The sequence below is a fragment of the Equus quagga genome, chromosome 2 (assembly GCF_021613505.1).
Source record: "Equus quagga isolate Etosha38 chromosome 2, UCLA_HA_Equagga_1.0, whole genome shotgun sequence".
In the NCBI taxonomy this organism is placed as follows: domain Eukaryota; kingdom Metazoa; phylum Chordata; class Mammalia; order Perissodactyla; family Equidae; genus Equus; species Equus quagga.
The window spans coordinates 122,392,495-122,411,740 of record NC_060268.1 but is presented as its reverse complement, the minus strand read 5'-3'; the positions used below and the strand labels follow the sequence as shown (position 1 = coordinate 122,411,740).

Below are 19,246 nucleotides of genomic sequence, written 5' to 3'. Positions count from 1 at the left end.
TGTTTTGACACACAGAACAATGAAAACCCCTGTGAACACCTCCTTGATGCAGAAGGGAGGCTACAATTATCAATAGGCCTACTAAGTTGAGGTACCTGCAATGCGTGTGAAACCAGGAGTCTGGCACATCAGGACTCAGTTTTCCCTTCTTTATTTGAATGGTGCCTATACCTCTTGGTATAAGGAGAGCAGAGTGGAGTGGCCAACTAAGGCTGAGCTGGCTCTTAGCTGCAAGAGGATGAGTGACAATATGAGAACGAATTGGTTTGTGCATCCTGGGGATGGAGGTGTGAAGGCAAAAACAGGCATGGAGAAAATGTGGATCCTTTCAGTTGAGGACAGGCATGAGCTTCTAGTTGCCTGCCTACTGGGCCTGATTTCATCCAGACAGGAGGCAGCAATGGCCACCCTCACTCCCAGATGAGGGGAAGGCGTGTGTCTGTGTGTGGGCTGATCCCATGGATGATTTTGAGCCTCACAAATACCTTTTCCCTGTGAGGAGGGAAAGAATAAGAGAAGCCTGAAATTTGGCCATGTCATTGGATTCTTCTTTCCTGGGTTTATTACTGTCAACTGGGGTGCTATTAGCTGAGCCAACCCCTTATATAAAGGAAAATTCAAATTCCCCCGCCTCCCCCTACAAATGGAAACCCCAGGGAAACCAGGCTTCTTTTCAATCTCTCCACTCCCCTCTTCCCCTCAAAGTTGGCAAAGGGAGTTCCGATCAAGAGGCCCCTCCTCCCTGCAGTTAAGGATAGTTACGCAATCCAGATTGTGAAGTACAGGAAAGGCCCGGCTCTCCACGCCCCCGCTAACGCCTGGGATGGGGCGCCCCTGATGGGAAGCCCCTCGCCCCAGTCTGCCCCCCGCAGTAGAGCTCTGGGCGTGGAGTTTTGGGGACCGCTCTTAGTATTCCCCTAAGCCCTCATGGGGTGGTAGGGTCTCAGGACTCCCGGGGCCGGGGCAGGGGGGAAGTCAGAGGGTGCAGCACTCCCGTCGGGGCGCGGGGCGCCGCGGGCCACCTGTTGCGGCGCAGTGGGGGCGGCCGAGGCTCACCTGCGCGAGGGCCGGCCGAGGGCGGGCGGGCGGCGGGCGCACAGCTGAGCCCAGGGCCGCCGCCTGGCCCGCGCCCCGGGCTTCCGCCAGGTCAGCTGACCGCCCAGTGCGGAACTACGCGCCCGGCCCGCGCTGCCCCCGTCGCCGCCGCCGCCGCCACGCTCCGCGCCCTGCACTTGGTGCCGCGCGGCCGCCCCGTCGCCATGGCCGGGCTTGTGGTCAGTGGAACTCAAGTAAGTCCGCCGGCCCAGCGCCGCCCCTGCCTGGGGCACTGTCGGTCGGGGGGCGAGCACCCGGGCGAGGGGCGCCCCAGGTGAAGCAGGGCTCCTGCCCCGCCTCAGGGGGCTGCGTATGCAGGCGGGGAGTCTGTCCAGTGCCCAGGCCTGTCCTAGTTGCAGACAGACCCCGTTTTGGGCCTGGCACACCCCCTGGCTGTGGAGGGAGGGGGAAGCCCCCTCTCCCCCCAGGTCGCCCAGGTGCCCTTCACCTCCCTGCCGGCTAGTCCTCACTGACCTGGGCCAGCGGGACCCACTTCTCCATCAGGCAGAGTGGGTAGTACCCACAGCCCGCGGTGCTTTTCGGGGCCCACAAAAAATGTTTACTTTCATAGTCAGAAGAAAAAAAGAACTTTGGTTAAAGAAAACGTTTTAGTGTAAATTTTAGGTTTTTTAATTGAGGAAGGGGCCCACCAAAGACAATCATGATGCATCCCTGCAGGGCTAGGTTGGGGGGCTCTACTGCAGACTGGGTCTGGCTCCTCACCATAGGCCTGTTATCCAAGGCAGGTAGAAGGCTACAGTTCTCCAGTTTTATTTCAGCACCTGATTTCTTGAACAGCTGTCTGTGGGGAATGGCAACGCTCCAGTTTCAACCCTACGTGATAGACAATACCCAGCCTCACTTACTTTCAGCCCTGTAGTGAAGCCTTAGGTGTTTTTGGTCATTGCTGGAGGGATGGACTCAGCCATGCTGGGACCCGGTGCCTTTTACCTGCTGGAAAAGCCAGGTCTGTGTTTTTAACCTCTGACTAACCCAGCCCTTCTACTTCCACCTTTGCCTGCACACCCTGGAAAAACAGTTCTGAGGTTTTGAAGCTTTTCCCTTGGATTGTTTAAGGTAGGTAGTGTCAGGCACAGTTAGATTCTGAGATTACTTTGGGCTAAAGGGAATGTTTCCCCCTTCTCCGAGTTCAGAAGTGAGCAGGCCAAGGAGGTACCAGCCTGGGAGAGAGGTTAAAAATGATGTCTCATTTACCTGGCAGGGAAAAGGGGCTTCTGGGAGTTAACATGGCTGCCGAGAGGGAGGGCCTTTGCCCAAGAGGCTTCACTTCCCCCAGACCCTAAGTCCTTGCGTTTCAGACCCAGCATTCTCTGGGTGTAGCTTCTTCTGTTTCCATAGAGGACTTGACAGCTGGCCTGAGAACTTTCCTGTGCCTCCTTTTCTCTTTCCCCATTTCCCAAACTTGATTTTTCCTTCACCCTCTGCTTTTAGCCCACCCTAGACAGCCCAAGGGCAATCTCTGACCTGAGGGTGTGGCATTTTGGGCCCTTGGGGACTGTTTTAAACAGATGGAGCTGCCAGGGGAGGAGCTGAGAAGGCAGACTGGGAAAATGCCCCTGGGGCATTAGTGCCCCATATCTGAGACCTCCTAGGCCAGTGAATCTGAGTGATGACCCAGAGGTTAGGGTCTTTTTAGCCTTCTGCCCCTTGCAGTTTCTAATGACAGCCATTATAAGAGGTAGCACCTTGAATGTGTGTCACATGGTACTTCTCAAACTTTGGTAGAGCCTTCTTAAAGGAAACAAAAAACTTCCCGTGAGCTCACAGTGTTGATATTGTTTTTATTACAATGTTGCTTCAATATACAAATGCAAAATCAGATATAACTTTCTTCTAAGTTCACACTTGGAGACCTGTAAACCCCAAATAAAGGGATGGTGTGAAGAGAAAAACTGTAATACCGATAAAATTAAACTAAACAATTTAATGAGATGGATGATACTGTTTTGCTGAAACTAGATCACTGCTTTCGTTGTCGCTGGGCTGACTGCCATTGCTCTGGTTTTTAGGGGTTCCACAGGCCTATAATCCTACACGGTTGGGGATGTTACAGTCCTTCCTCCACTTTTCTCTGTAAAATCTTTCATTCAACATGGATCTGATTGCATGTGGCCTTCTCTGGGCTTGAATGCATTATTTATATTCAGCATTCAGTCCTTAGTCTTCCATAAAATCTTCCACTAGCTTATGACAAAGTAGTGTCATCAATGCAATTGCAGACACAAATGCACACTTGGAATTTGGGCACTGACATCTTGTGCCCAAGAGACATTGGAATAACAAATTACTTCCATAGGGATATTGGTCTGATTCAACAACTGTTTTCCAAGTGGCCACTAGGTTCAGAGGACAGTGCTGTGTACTTAATGTTATCTTATCTCATTCCTATAAGTAAATTGAGGATAATGTGTGACTCATGGGGCTCTTTCATGAGGATTAAATAGGTAACATCCAGGTGGTAAGCATTTAATAAAGGTTAGTCGTTACATTCTTTATTTTTTTAGCCACTGGAATTTTTTTATCTGGGAAGTGCTTTTTTGTAAATTGAGTTCATGATAGTTTGCATCATTGAGAAATTTCAGTTGTACATTATTTCTTGTCTGTCACAGCATAAGTACTCCCCTTCACCCCCTCTCCCCACCCCCCACACCCCCTCCCCTGGTAACCACTGAACTGTTTTCTTTGTCCATGTGTTTGTTTATATTCCACATATGAGTGAAATCCTATGGTGTTTGTCTTTCTCAATCTGGCTTATTTTGCTTAGCATAATACCCTCCAGGTCCATCCATGTTGTTGCAAATGGGATGATTTTGTCTTTTTTATGGCTGAGTAGTATTCCACTGTATATATACACCACATCTTCTTTATCCAATCATCAGTTGATGGGCACTTGGATTGTTTCCATGACTTGGCTGTTGTGAATAGTGCTGCAATGAAGATAGGGCTGCATATGTTACTTTGGATTGTTGATTTCAAGTTGTTTGGGTAGATACCCAGTAGGTGTGATAGCTGGGTTGTATGGTATTTCTATTTTTTGAGAATTCTCCATACTGTTTTCCATAGTGGCTGCACCAGTTTGCATTCTTACCAGGAGTGTACGAGCGTTCCCTTTTCTCCACACCCTCTCCAACAGTTGTTGATTTTTGTCTTGCTAGTTATAGACATTCTGATTGATGTAAGGTGATACCTCATTGTAGTTTTGATTTGCATTTCCCTAATAATTAGCGATGTTGAGCATCCTTTCATGTGTCTGTTGGCCATCTGTATATCTTTCTTGGAAAAATGTCCATATCCTTTGCCCATTTTTTGATTGAGTTGTGTTACATTATTCTTTACTCCTTTGGAAGTAGTTAGTATTAGACTAGAGTGCAGAAGAGGAAACAGACTCCAGGAGATTGTGACCCGCTGAAGATACTACAGCTAGTAAGAAGCGCAGAGACTCAAACTTGTGCCCAGGGCTGTTTCTACTCTGACAGACTTTCCAGTACTGCCAATTTAAAACCAAGGATCGCCTACCTCTGGCTGGGGGCAGGCATCATAAAATAAAATCTCCTCTCAGTCTTACTGCTGAAAAACCCACCATTTCCAGAAATGTCCCGGGAGCCAGACCGTCCCAACTGCAAAGAGAAATCTGCAGTCTTCTGCAGTTTGGTAATTTTTGCAGCTTCTGCTCAGAGTGGCTGGATATGTGTATGTGTGGGGATCCCACCCAGACCTCCTCCTTTTTTTCCCTGGTGTTCCTCTATGTAGAGGAACCTGGTATTAACCTGGTGTGTTTTCATTTCCCTGATGATGATGTCCCTTTCTGTTATCATTCCACACAGAGTGCAAGTCTTGGGGTTCAGATTATATAAGGTAGGCACAATAAAAGTACAAACTTTATTCAGTTCAGTCTAAATCAAGATAATTGACTAAATCAGATGACTTCTCACTTTGGATGTGCTCTTCTGTGCCATTTAAGATCTATTAATCTCTGCATCCCTGCTCTTGTTTGCTGAAGAAACAAACTGTTTTTGGTTGGGCTAGTCTGGCTTTGTATCTTACATTAGGTGGTCCTGTGCTCTAAGAAGCTTCCTGACATCCTGAGAGGTAATGTCTCCCACTCAGGAGCACTTCTTAAACAAGTTTCTCTCCTCATTATGAGTGTGGGTTGCAATGCCTGGCAGTAGCTGCTTGCTGCTTTTAAGTCTTTACCAGCCTATTTGAACCCTTTGACATGGTTGGCTTAAAACTAAAAGCTTTCAATTTACCATGGGAGTGGTCCAAGCATGCAGATGGCTTATCAAGTTGGTTTTCGTACTAAATTTTGGAGACTTGGTCTTCATCTCTGTGGAATGGGAGCAAGTTGTGCTTTGTTTAGTTTTCCTAGGGTGTTGGGTTAAGACCATGTAATAAAGTCTGATGAAAGTCTTGTCAGAAGTTTTGTGAGTGATCTTAATGCTTTGTGATGATAGCTCTCCTTGGTGCTGTTGTTTCCTCTGAAGGAGAATCCTACAGAAGAAAAAGGGGAGCAAATATCCTGCTCTTTCTCTGGGCTCTAACACTCTTATGGGGCCTTCAGCATGGTGTCATGAGGTAGTTGTCAACCTTTCAGCTAGGAAGACTCATTTTGAAGCCAAAACATAATGATAGATGCACCGTTGCCATTTGTTGATCAAGAAAATCCACATCCACATGTGGATTGGTAAGAACTCCATGGTCCCTAAGTTGGAAATCCTTATTCCTGGTGCAGGACGTGGTCTGAGCTTTATCCCTAAGAAGCTGTTTACACTGGGCAGGCCTCTGGAGTCTTAGTTTCCTTGGTTAAAACATGAGGGTTTTTGACAAACTGGGTCCCTACTAGATTTAGTCCTTGGTGAGTCTATGAGGAAAGAGCTCAGTTTGTGCATCTAAAGCTCAGCTTCTCTGCCGTATATACCACAGAGGTTTTGAATGGTGATTATATATACAGGATGGTGGTGGATGCTGGGGTGAAAGGGGTAGGTTTTCTTGTGAGCACCATGGGCCTAGAGGTCAGTGTGAAGTTGTAATACAGAAGAAGCTGCTGATCGAGTGGACATTCTGAGGGAAGAAGTCCCTAGATTGATTGGGGCCTTATATCCCCAGGCCCTCCTTGGTGTATGATTTCTATCTTGGCTTGGAAGCAGAGCTTAATTTATTACACAAGGGACTCTGAAGAAAGATGGATCCCATGTAGAAAGGGAAGAGATTGCTAGATTGACTTTAGAGCCCTTTGTTTTTTAGCTTGTATCTTCCCTGGTCAAAATTATTTTATTGGAGTCAGCTATTTTTATGTCCTTTCTTCCCACTTTCTCTCCTCCAGGAGTGAAGTTACTGAAGGAGAGTGAATACAGGATGCTGGTTGTCAGCAGTCTGTCCCCATTGGATAGGAGACGGTTGCGAGATGACTTCAAGAATTGAGGGTGCTAGGGTGCAGTATGATTTGTATTAGGTTGAGCCATACGAAGGTGCTGTTTTTGGAGTTCTAAAATGATTGAATATTAGTAATTCATAAGGTTCAACCTAATATCTGACAATGTGAGAGGGCTACCATGTTCTTGTTCCCCATTAGGAAGCATAACTCCCTGGGGCCTCTCTCACTCATTCTAAGACATCCTTGTTTGTGTGCATAGAAGACTGTAGATTTGTAAGGGGAGAGGATCTAGGCTGTAGTCATGTGATGGGCCTGAATTTCTACCTTGCGGTTGCGGGTGGGGTCCTTCGGGGAAATTGCAGGTCTTGTGACCCACTGGCCAACTCTGACCCATAGGTTTGTTTGATGGGTTTTGGAATTAGTTGCCAGTCTGGCCACAGGGTGCTATTTGTAAAATGGGTTTCAAAACCTGAGTGGTTGGAGCAGTGAGAAAGCCCTCTGACCTTCCTGCCGTCGGAAGTTCTGGGATCATAGTTCAGTTCAGATTCTTAATATTTGGGCACACACTAGGGTAATAATAATAAATATAAAATAAATAAATAAAAGACTGCCTAAGGGAATAGCTCTGCAAGCAGAGTGGGGTTGATTGCAAAAGGTTCCCTGGAGGAGGGAGATGGCCACTGTTGTTGCCCTGTTGCCTTCGAATCAGCTTTGTTCAGAGTGTGGAGGACATTTTCTCACAGTGGTAATAGGATGGGATTGGCGGTCTGGGGAGGTTTTCTTGTCCAACCCCATTTGTTCCAGCACCCTGCAGGTCGAATGCTGGTAAGTGCATCTGCTGTGTCTTTTATGAGGTAACGTGCATAACAGGGTATTTGGAAGAGGAGGAGTCCGTGGAGGAGAGTGAGAAGGAGAGCCAGAGGGCCAGCTGTTGGAAAGCCCCCTGAGCGAGAGACTGATTGCTGTGATTATATCACTGTGCTCTGACGTTGGGGTTTCTTTTTGGACACCTGAATCCGGCCAATTTTAGTCCAATTTCCATTGTGCTGGGATTAGTCTCCATCACGCTAAGTGTACCAGGAAAGGGGAGCTGTTGGTAGAGTCCCTGAAGCCCCCAAAGCTGATTTGAACAGGAAAACAGCCACAAATGTGGCCTTTTGGTATGTGAGGAGCGTGTTTAAAGTTGTGGAAGCAATCATCGGATCAATGACTCAGGGTTGTGAGCAGCTGGGCGATTTCCGTTTGCCACATTATTCCTGTTCCATTTAATTTCCAGGTGTCCTACATAGGCCAGGACTGCAGAGAAATTCCAGAGCACCTCGGCAGGGACTGTGGACATTTCGCAAAGAGGCTCGATCTAAGCTTTAACCTTTTGAGGTATGTAACCTTCACAAGACGCAGACCAGGCCTGGGAGGCCCAGGCCCCTGGTAATGGCCTGCCCATAAAAGCCAAACATTCCAGCTCTGCATAGGGCGCAGGACTGTGAGACTTGTAGAATCACGCCCCAAAGCTTTGACTCTGCTTCAAGTGATTCCTTGGCTAGCCTCTCTGTGCTGCTGAAGAAGCAGCATGCGTGAGCATCGTCCGTCTCACATGAGTTTCTATGAGAGGGCCGTCATACTTTCTCTTGGTTCTTTACCTTTCTTACTGACACCCATGCAGACGAGTTAGAATGCTCTTGGGGAAGGAATGAGATGGAACCAGCAAGAGTGTTCTGGGGGGCATTTAGAAATGCTTTTCTGAATAGCCCCATCTCCCAAAGCATTTGCCAAATCATAGGTATGGCGTGTGTGTATATGTGTGTTTTATTTCTTCGCCTTTTTATGAATTGGAACCTTAAATATTTGTGGTGATGATTTCTCCAAGATGGTATTTCACTGTAATTCAGATGCTGTTGGCAAAGGGTGGGTGGGAGAGAAACCCTCTAACAACTGCTCTAATCTTGGCAAAAGGTAAGTGTGATCTTATGTATTATTCCAATGGAGAATACAGAGTTATTTCATTTCTTCCTAAAAGGTTGTGAATTGTGACTGGTTTGGGGGCTTGGAGGAGAGAAAGAGGAGTTACTTGGAAAGTGGGTATCAGTAGGATAAATGAGCAGGGGTCAGGGTGGTGGCTTGTTCTCCTAACAAGCTGGTTCCACGCAGGGCTTTTTCCCTAAGTGTCCCCTTGAGAGCTGTGCTGTCCTATGAATGGAACAAACTGTCTTGGGTGGAAGGAGAGAAGAGGAGCTGGAATCCAACCCCAGGGCCAGGGTACTTTCCTGCTTCCACGCGTTGCATCTTTTCTCTCCCAACTTCTGAGTCAGGACACTTGGGTATTAAGAATTTGAGAGAAATGGACAAAACTTGGGGCCTTGGGGAACTAGGGGGTAAAGGGGAATTTAAGTGAAGTCAGCAGATCTTCCTGGGCTGGTGCTCAGGGAAGGGTTATGTAGAAAGAGGGTGGGCACTGTGTGCCTTCTCTCCTCGATTCCCAAAGGTTTGTATGCATCTGGGGAGATAGGGAAACTGCAAAGATGCAAGGTAATACGTAGTGATGAGAGGATGCCAAACAAATAAAAGCTGACTCTACAGAAATTAAGAATGGTTTTTGGTCCCAAATGCAAGGTGAGGAGAGAGTACACAGCCTGGACTAGACTGTGCCTGAGACATATGTGCCTCTGAAATAGCTCCCTAGCGCAGACTCGGGCAAAGGTTCCTTTGCCTGGGCATTGGAAAGAGTTCTTCTTGTGTGACTGGCCTCTAGGGGCTCAGAGTGTTGTGGCTCAGGCTGTGGCTGCCTCGCTGGTGGGAGCCCAGATATGGGTTTGAGGAGGCTGAGTCCCATGAGGAAGTGTGTCAGTGGGCACAGGTCATGGGACTGGGCTGTTAGGTCTGAGGAAACAGAGCCATCTTTGTCACACTCAGGGGCTCTGCCTGCTTTTGGCAGAGAAGGGGCTGGATCCTAGGAGGTGTATGTGTGGAGTGGAGTCAGTGGTGAGAAGGGACTCTTGGCTCTGAGGGGATGATCTATAAGGATTTATCATAGGAAATGATGGGTAAAATTTAGTGAGAAGAAGGTTGGTACAATGGATTCAGAGGTAGAGGAGTTACGATTTTCTTTTGTACAGAGGAGAGACATTTCTGTAAGTGTTGAGTTTGAGGAGCTATCACATCTGGTCAGGAACCTATTCTTGTCCATGTTGTGGTCAGTGTTTGATTTCCGCACTGGGTTATAGTTGCATTGGGGTAGCGATGAGCAATGGAGGGGTGAGGTCTAATGTTTGGGAAGGGTTTACATTAGGACTTGGTTAAGCTGGAAGGAGTTACAGACCAGATTGGAGAAAAGCAGTCCTGACTTGATGTGGATATGTCTGGGATTGGATCATCGTTGATTGTTTTGTTTACCTAACTGGGGGGTGAGGGGCTGTTTCTCTTGGGTGTCAGAGGAAGATGGTCACTTACCCGGACAGTGGTCTCTAGCTCTGCCTTCAGCTGTATCAAAATCAAAGACGTTTTAGATGTTCAACTAATTCCTCTTAAAAAAAGAAAAAAAAAAGTGGAGGAGGGCAGAGAATAAGGAGAAGGGAAGAGGAAGAAGATCATAAACTTACCTTCTAAATAAGTAACAGATGACCCAAGCCTGCCAGGCTGCTGGGGTCATCATATCTAAATATTGTGAATCTCTATCCCACATTCTGTAGAAGGTTTCTCCCTAGCCCTCACTCACTATTTCCAGGGGATTTGGGGGAGCATATCTCCTGGTCAGTTTGCTCTGCACCAGATTCACTCCAGCTCCCTGCTTGCTGTCTCTCTGCGCTGTTGTCTACCGTTCTCCCTCCTGACAGCCTGTCTGGCCCCACTGGGGATACCACCTTCATTTCTCTGAAGCCCAACCCAATATTACTAGGTATTATAGACTTTTTACTGCCAGTTCAAGGTGTACTGGGGGGAGGTGGGGTGGTAATTGCAGCACACAGCAGGAGACAAGTTTGGGATAGCATGGTTCCTGGAAATCTTTTGGGTACTCCCTTGCCATGGAGAATTTCTCCCTGGCTGTGCCTCTGGCAAGTGACCAGGCACTTCTCCCTCCCAGCTTTCTCACCTTTCCACATCACTTACCCGCTTTCCAGAGCTGCCCTCAGAAATACAAAATTCTTTTCACTTTGTTATATATAGAAAAATTACCTCCCCTCCTTTTTATAGAACATCTCTGCAGGCTTCCTTTTCACATCCAGAGAGTCATATCAAGGTATTGCCTTAAATGGAGCAATACTCCCAGTACAATTTTTTTTACTCCCATATGTTGCAAAATCAGCTGCAGTTCATTTGTGTTTTAGGCTACAGTTTGTTTCTAGGCAAGGTGTTCTATTCATTTTTTGAATAGATAATACATGTACATGGCACAGCCTTTAGAAGGAACAAACATGCCACCAATGGAAAGAAAGTCTCCTTTGCACTTCTGTCCTTTAGCTTCCTAGTTACCATCTGCACTGCTAACTATGGTTACTCGATTTTTTTGTAGTCTTCCAGAGGTATTCGTGTATATACTAACATGTGAATGTCTTATGGGGCCATATTTGTATTACTTCTTGCCAAGATGTTAGTTAAAAGGGAGATACCAGGCTTTGGTTAACCACTCATGTTAAGAACATCCTTCTCTATTGTCTTACTATTAATTCATAGCCATACACCATCATCATTGTTAATCTAATTCCTAAAAGTGATGGTTCTGCTGGATCTCCTTGTGGCCACCTGTTCATGCTGCAGGGAAGGGTGGTTATGGATTTATAGGCTTTGAACTTTTAAGTTACTATATACATTTTTTTTTCATTACACTTCAGAGTCTTCTCTCCTGCATTAACTATGGTGAACCCACCTCTGCCTCATTTCAGTTGTCCAGTAGTAAACTGGTTACCTCTCCGTGCAGAAGGTTGTGGAAATTCAGGCTGTATTGTTTCTATGACTCTGTCCTGGGGGAAATGAAAGTCCCTGGACTCACTGTGTGCCCTGTCAGATTGGAAGGTGGAAAAGGAAGCAAGACAACAGTTCTGAGTAAAATTTCTGGCTTCCTTAAGAGACTCAAATGTTCCTCACCTCTACCCTCTCAGCCCAGATCTCAATTCTTCCTGTTGTGATTGGATGGGAACCAGGTGAACTACAGTGGGTGTGAACTTGGACCAGCTCTCTGGGCACGATTCCTGGGGGTAGGGTCCTGCCATCCACCCTGGAAGAGGGTAGAAGGTTTAGGGAGCTAATCAGATAACAGTTGAGAGGAGTGAAGTTTTGCCCCTTGAACTTAAATGCATTAATGATTATGAGTCCAATGTCTGCAGCTGCATGAAATTGTACTTTAGGTTTTATTTTTTGAAGATAATTTTTTCTTATAATAATAACAATGATCAATATAGAAATCTTGGAAAACTCAGAAAAGTATGATAGAAACTCTTTCTCTCAAATCACTGGTTATCTTACCACCCCCAAATCACCACTGTTAACATTTTATTGTCTTCCAGTCTTTTATAGTGCCAAATATTTTTAAAATGTTACTGTTGCTTACATTGTGTTGCAATCATTTTCCCATCTCAATAAATACTGTATTACAGTTTTTAATGGTTTCTTATTTCTTGTGTTGGACATTTAGATTGTTTCCAGATTTTTACTATTATAAGTATCTCTCTTATAAATATCCTTGTAATACTCATTGATGAATGTGTCTCTGATTAGTTGTTTGGGACAAATTCGTAGAGACAGAATTGTCAGAGGGCTTTGATGCAGATGTCAGATTACCCTTAAGAGAGGTTATACCAATTTCTTCTACCAAGAATATTTGAATATCCATCATCCCAAACTCTTCCTTGAACTTGTTTTTGTGGTTTTCATGTTTTACTTTGCTGATCAATAAAGAGAATCCTCTGCCTTAGCCAGTGCTGGTTCCTTGGTCTACTCGAGCAAAGAGAGCTTGTTAATGAATCGTTCCAGCTTCAGTGTTCCTTTTTCCTGATTGGGGAATGGCAGAGTCCTCCCTGGTGGCCCCATTCCTCTCCCCCAATGGCCCTGAGTGATTTGAGTGAGTTGCCTGTGGAGCTTGTTGAACACAGTGGGTGGAGCAGGGCTCCCGTGGCAAACAGTGGTAAATATGCCCGGGCCAATCTGGCAATAAAATCGAGACGGTTTAATTGATCTATGGCAACAGGAAGCTTACATCTTAAAAATTAAGTTACTTGCAGTTGCATCTTATTGTCACTGTCATAAATGCACTGGATAGGGGAATTGCTTAGGAGAAAATTTCTGAAGTGGAAGCTTGCTTCTGGTTCCCTTGGCTTTGGCCAGGATGAAAGTGAAGGACTGGGGAGTTTGGGCAGCTCCAGTAAAGAAACTGTCCTCCCCCTGCAGGCAGTGAGGTGGACATCGGGTGTACGGTCAAAGCTCCAAGGACGGACACACCACCATTTCTATGTCTGTTATGACCTACTAATGAAACTGGACCTGTTAACTTGCTGCTCGGTTGGGAAAATGGGCATTGTAATGAAAAGAACCAAGGCTTTGGGGTTAGACCACCTTGGCTTGAAATCTTACATCTGTGACTCACCAGTTGTTTAACTGGCCTTGGGCTAATTGCAGAAATGTTGAGTCTCTGTGTGTAAAGTGCCTGACAAATTACCTGGCACATAATAGGTCTTCAGTAAGCATAGCTCTGGTTAGTGCTTAAACCTGGTGCTAGTGAGGCTGAAAGCCCAGGCTTGACCCTCCATAGGGGCCATTTCACTTTCTGGTAGTCATTGGGGTTCCTCAAACATTCAGATTTCCTCTCCCTCAGCACATAGTGTATTTGCACATCTCTGTATTCTTTGGTGTGACCATGGGCAGAAACTTTAAAAGCCAGTGCACAATTAGCCACTTTCTCTTCTGCCTGCTGTGATCATCAGTCTTGGATTCTTGCCATAAATGAGCAGAACTGTTTGCTGATCTATGCTGGACATAGACTGTAAATGAGAAATAAATCTGTGTTATAAGACTTGAAGGTATTTATTAATGCACCATAACGTAGCCTATCCTAACAGACAAATACCTCAATTTTCCAACTGTCTCTGACATTCCGTAGGCTAAACCTACTCGTCTCATACATATTTTTCATCCCTGCTGGCTAGGAGCATACCTTTGTTTGTACTATGGTGGGAATGAGTGAGAGAAAGAATTCCCCACCCAGACTCTCAGGAGAAAGCTCAAAGGGCATGTTCTGTTGGCATTGGGTCTTCATCAAACTGTTTATTTGCAGTCAGGGGCCTTGTTAATACTTGTTTTCAAAACCCAAGTGTAGTGGTCTTACTTGAGCAGCATGCTGATACTGGGGTAGGGGTGGCAACAGAGCTTATGCCAGTAAGCCTTGAGAGGAAGAGATGATGGTAGAAAAGATAGGCTTTAGAAAGATGAATTGTTAGTGCATTTTCAAAATAGTTCTAGGGCATTGATAAGTCCTGAGTGATTCCAAGGAGGCAATGGTCTATCTGTGTGTTGGAACCAGTGTTCTCTCTAAGTTGGACAATTCTGAGACAAGTGCCTTTTTTGTTCCAGGTGTATCACTGGCCATTCTAGTGTCTCTAGCTAGCAACAGAACATACAATCAAAAGGTGAAATGGAAAATGACTTGGTAGGTCATATTTAATGTCTCAGTAGAAGACTTTGATTTCCTTTACTTTCAAACTTTTTGGAGTGACCTCCATGACTGTAGAACCACCAAAAACAATTTGAAGGAAAGAAGAGAAGGAGGGAGGGAAAATCATTAAGGGAGCAGGTATCAGGTCACTGTGAGCATGGTTTATATGGCATCCCCCTCTCCCTCAAGAATGTCCTGACTTCCTGGATTTCTACCCTTCCGCCAGAGAAGGAGTTATCTAAGGGGCTGTAGGGCTTTCCTGAGGTTCAGCTTTCTCATAGATGGTGATGATCCTTGTAACTTGCAGTGACTTAGAAAGTGCTTTCATAAACATTGTCTCCATTTTTCCTACAGCATTGCTTCTAGGATTGGAAATTCTTAGACTTTTTAGTAATTTATTACTAAATTATTTCCCATCTTTTCCCATCCTTTTATTTTCCATCTCACTCAGTTTTCTTTTCCAGAATCTTGGGTTTAATTTTCTTTTCTTTGTAAAGTTTCTCTCCCTGAGCTGTTTGGAACTTGGATCCCAGGGCTCTACCTTCTCCTTCTGTCCTGCTTTCTGCTTGGAGGTCATCATTGTGCATGTGGTGATGCTGCTTCGTGCTGTCAGGGTGGTGGTTAGAAGCAGTGGTGATTTGAGGGGAGGTGGGGAGAGACTGGTGAACTTAACTCTTTTGGACTTTCTCCTCACTGGCCCTCCAGGTTCTCAATCATGAAGTTGTGTGACAATGTTGGGGGTAAGTGCTCTGCCAGCATTTAGTGGGTGAGGCCAGGGATGCTAAATGTCTTGCAGGGCTTTGAATAGCCTTTGACAAAAAAGAATCCTCACTCCCACTTGCCAACTGCACTCTATTGAGTAAGACCTCTGAGTCCTCTCCGAGAGAGCTTGCAGAATGGTTCTCTTGATGAGCTTCATGATAAAGCAGGCTTGCAAATACCATCGTGCCTTGGTATGTGCAAAGGATTGGTTCCAAGATACCTAAATCCACAGATTCTTGAGTCTCTTAGTCTGTGGACTTCACATCCGTGGATGCCAATGGCCGAACCAAGAGGTGACTGACTCTGCTCTCCAAAGGAGTCCAGGGACAAGGGATCAAACAACTGACATCAGTCATTATGTTTATTTTCTTATTAATAAATAGGCAATATTGTAGAGCACTTACTACATGCCAAGGCTGGATAGAACACTTATCTCATCCAGTCCTTCTCCTGTCCACAGCATTTTGACAATGGGACTATTTTTACCCACATTTTACAGCTGAAGCAACTGAGGCTCGGACAGGGGAACTAATTTGTCTGAGAGCACCTTGATGGTTAAATGGGAGACCTGAGATTAAGTGACCTAGTGGTCTGACTTCAGCCTTACGATTACTCTAAACTGCTTTTCAAGGTATAAATCGTTACTTACTTTGTGTGAGAAGACTGGTGGCCATTTCCAATCCTATATTTCCTTGTAGGGGAAAAACATTTCTTTTTCTTTTTAAATCATGAGCAGTCTGTGGAAGTCACTGGAGCAGGGTCAGAGTGGATCCTGAGCCTGCGCCAAGTTGGAGACCCTGGAGGCCTCGGAGTTCTGTTGCATTTCATCCTCTCTTGTGTTTCTCCAAACCTCCCTGATTTGGAAAGTTTGGTGACACAGGACCTCATGAGGCCTGGGCCAGCTTGGAGATGGGAGTTCCCAGAGAATTTATCCCCTTCTTTTATCTCCCCTTGGGCTGTGAGGTGTGGCTCAGATGAAGGTCACTGTCATGGGAAGAAATGGCTTAGCATTTGCAGTGGCTTTGCTATTTCCAGCCTTGGGATGGGGAACCTTGAGACAGATTACTGCATACTGCATGAGTTTTGAGTCTGGAGGGAAAAGAAGAGGTTATTTGTGTGTGTGTCTGTACTTGCACGTGTACTGACTCAAATGCACACACCCACCATCTGTAAAGCCTCTTTCCTCTTGTCTCTTCAGGGACTGCAGTGTTGGTGATTTCAGCTGTTCCTGTTCCTTTATGATGAAAGGGGAGTGACTATGTTTTTCTTGGTGTCTGTGTTTAATTACAGGGATATAATAACTACAAATTCTCCCTGGATGAGACTTTTCTAATAAAAGGTCCTTTCTATCCCAGCTGCTTTCTCTTCCCCTTCACACCCCTACCCCATCACTGTCGTAGCACAGGGTCACTTAGGGTTCTAAATGAGGGAGAGAGACACACACGTGTTGAGGTTTCATCTAGAGTTTTTTAAAAAAAGGACACCGCCTCCTTCAGACCCATCATTATGGAAATCAGCTATGTGCCCCCCACCTTTGCACCACCTCCCCTAAGCTCCTTTCTGAGTTTATACAGAACCCAATTTTTCAGTCTTTTGGGTGTCTGCTTTTTCTCTGGTTCTGAAGGAATAAGAGACGTGTGGAACAGGGAAGACCAACAAAAGAGGTTTAAAAAAAAATCCCCAAACCTTTCTTGAGATAAAGCAAGACTTATTAAAAACAATTGGAAGGTAGGGCAGGAGAGGGGGTGGTAACCCCCACATGGCCCGTTTTCTGCAGCTGGAGAAGTGTTTTAAGAAAATGCACCATTGTTAAAACTTTTTTTTCCTTGATGGATTTATTTATAGGGTAGAGAAATATTTTCCCTGTAATTGGGTAACTCTTAATAGTAGCAATTGCATATTTATCAGCATGAGGAGCTGTTATTAATGTAACTGTCAGGCCCAAACACATTTCTGCATTAAATCCATTTAGTATGTGCATTATTCGGGCTCGAATGTCACTGGGACATCAAAGCCCCGTAGGCATGGAGAGCTCAGTGCCCTGCTGTGGCTGCCGAACAGGCCCTTGATCAATAAATGTAACATGTTAATGCAGAGCAAATAGAATAAAAGATTTCTTTGACAAGACATGAAAAATCACCTTGTGGCAGCTGGCATGTGATGCCGTTTCTGGGGAGACACTAGCAAAGTTGATCTGACAAGTAAAGAGGAGAGATGATGGTTGTAAGGTGCTTTTGTTTCAAACTTCTTTCTTGACCTGTCAGGTTTTGAAGGCGCCTCAATGGCTCTTTTTTGTCATGTGAAAATTGTAGTCTTAGGTAGTTATGAAGCAGTTATCTCTTCTCAAATTGTGAATGCTGCTGTTTAATTGATTCACTTAGCATTTGAAACTGTCATGCATTAATAATTGCGAAATCCTGTAGATACCGCGGTAGTGTGTCATGCTTAAATGTGTAGTTATCAGAAAATTAATATCCTTAATGAACCGGTGCTTTCAAACTAACATTGCATGAAATCTCTTTTGCCCTTTCATTTGCTGAAGCCACATCCGCCAGTTTGCTGAGAATCACCTCTCGACAGTTTGCTTTCTTGATGCCCGACAAATGCCAGCTTTGCTGTGGGTACATCGCGTGCTCAATGACAATAAATATAGTAATTATACTGGAGTTAGTAATTAACATAATTGTAGTCAATTACGACAAATACAGTGCAGAGCTAAATAAATGAGAGGAGAGAAATTAGCAAGCTAATTGATTTATCTTTACTTGGCTTTCTATTACAACTGGTAGGGCTGTTTTTTCTGGGGTGGGGGTAGAGGAGGGGAAAAAATCCCTGCAAGGATTGTTTACAAATAACTGATTTTGTTTTGAAGTTGCCTTGTCTTTTGACTTATTACGCGTCACCCCCTGCTCTGCTTACAAGGAGGAAAAAAGGAAAGAAAAAAAGCATTTAAATGCCAAGGGAATATTTTGTTAATTTCACTACATCAAGCCGAATGCTGCAGCTAAGGCGAGACAGGATTTAGCTTTCGCTAAGGCGTGAGGAGTTATAATTTTTTCTTTTCAGCTATTGCTTTGGTAAAGGAAAGTTTTATTGCGTGCGTGTTCTAAGTCTCCATCAGCGAGGTGGTGCTTTGCTGGGTAGTACATTTGGGGTTTATATGTGCATAATAATTTGCTCAATTCTGTGCCGCTGGCTTGGCGTGAGAAGTGGGCGTATTTTACTTGGTTCAGCCCCACTTGGTCTTGTTATGCCTTCTTCCCTCCATACCCAAGGAAGAGATGGAGGAAAGGAGCAGCTAGTGTTGTCAGAGGGGGAGGGCAGGGGCTCCAGCAGGGACCCCCTGCCCATTTTCTCTTCTTTAGCCCACTTCAGTGCTGCCTGGGGTCCTGGGCTGTCATACTCCTGTGGCTACCTGGAAAGTTTTTGTTGGAGTCTCAGTGCCCCTTTGTTTCAAGCTGGTGTATTCTGTGCTGCCTGGAGCCCTGGTTAATGGTGTTTATCGTGCGTCTCTGCGCTTTGTTCACCCCTTTCAATGTGACTGCTGTTCCTGCCGCTCACTGAGAACCTGTGCATGCTTTGAGGCTTGGGGTCACATCACAGCCCTGTTTATTCTCACAGCTTTCAGAAACAGGATTTTTTTCCTTTGCCTCTTGACACAGGATGGGGGCTAGTGGCCAGAGCTTTTTAAAGATTGGAGTGTTTAAAATCTTACCCAAGATTAAAATTCAGTGCTTTCCCAGGACATGGCTATTAAACAAGTATCCAGCATCAGTTCTCAACCTTAGCAAAGCCCCAGGTTACTCCTCTGAAAATTAAGCAATTTAGCAAACTGAAAATTTGTTTCAGAGCTTTTTATTTAGCTCTTTTCCCTGAAGATTCCACCGGGTATGTTTCTAGTCCAACACGAAGGGAATCAGAGGCAGCAATTTTACTTCTACAAAGATGGTACATATAATCATACATGACCCCGTGTGGAATTCAGGTTTTCAGTTGCATTAAAATGCTGTCCGTATTTTAGAACACCAAGGTGTGCCGGACACTGCTTAGTGTGGTCATCCTTCATGTGCACTTCTTTGGAAATCAATTTATGATATGAAATATTTATATACAAGGAATCATTTAAATTATTTAAAGTTTGCAGGCATAAAGGCCTTTCTGATGAAGTCTCAAATTATTTTAGTAAATATGGGGAACTTCTGAGCAGAAAAGACTTTCATGGTTGGAGGTACTTGGAACTTCAGCTTGATGTAGTTTGATATGGGTCAAAGAGAAATCAGTTGATTCATATGTGTAGCTTTGTTTACCAAAAAATGAAATTCTAGATGATGTATACCTCCAGAGAGAGCATTCTG

General features: G+C 45.1%; 1 protein-coding gene across 2 annotated transcripts in view; it reads left to right on the top strand.

The window, feature by feature from the left end:
* Positions 1-797: 797 nt before the first annotated feature.
* Positions 798-19,246, top strand: part of LRMDA (leucine rich melanocyte differentiation associated) — a 1,073,572-nt gene continuing 1,055,123 nt past the window's right edge. The window contains exons 1-2 of one of the 2 annotated variants that reach the window (XM_046655483.1): positions 798-1,289; positions 7,767-7,867. In XM_046655483.1, the coding sequence (XP_046511439.1) occupies positions 1,260-1,289; positions 7,767-7,867 (131 nt within the window). In that variant the 5' untranslated portion in view covers positions 798-1,259. The remainder of the gene's footprint in view (positions 1,290-7,766; positions 7,868-19,246) is intronic. The other variant, XM_046655484.1, reaches the window with a different exon arrangement.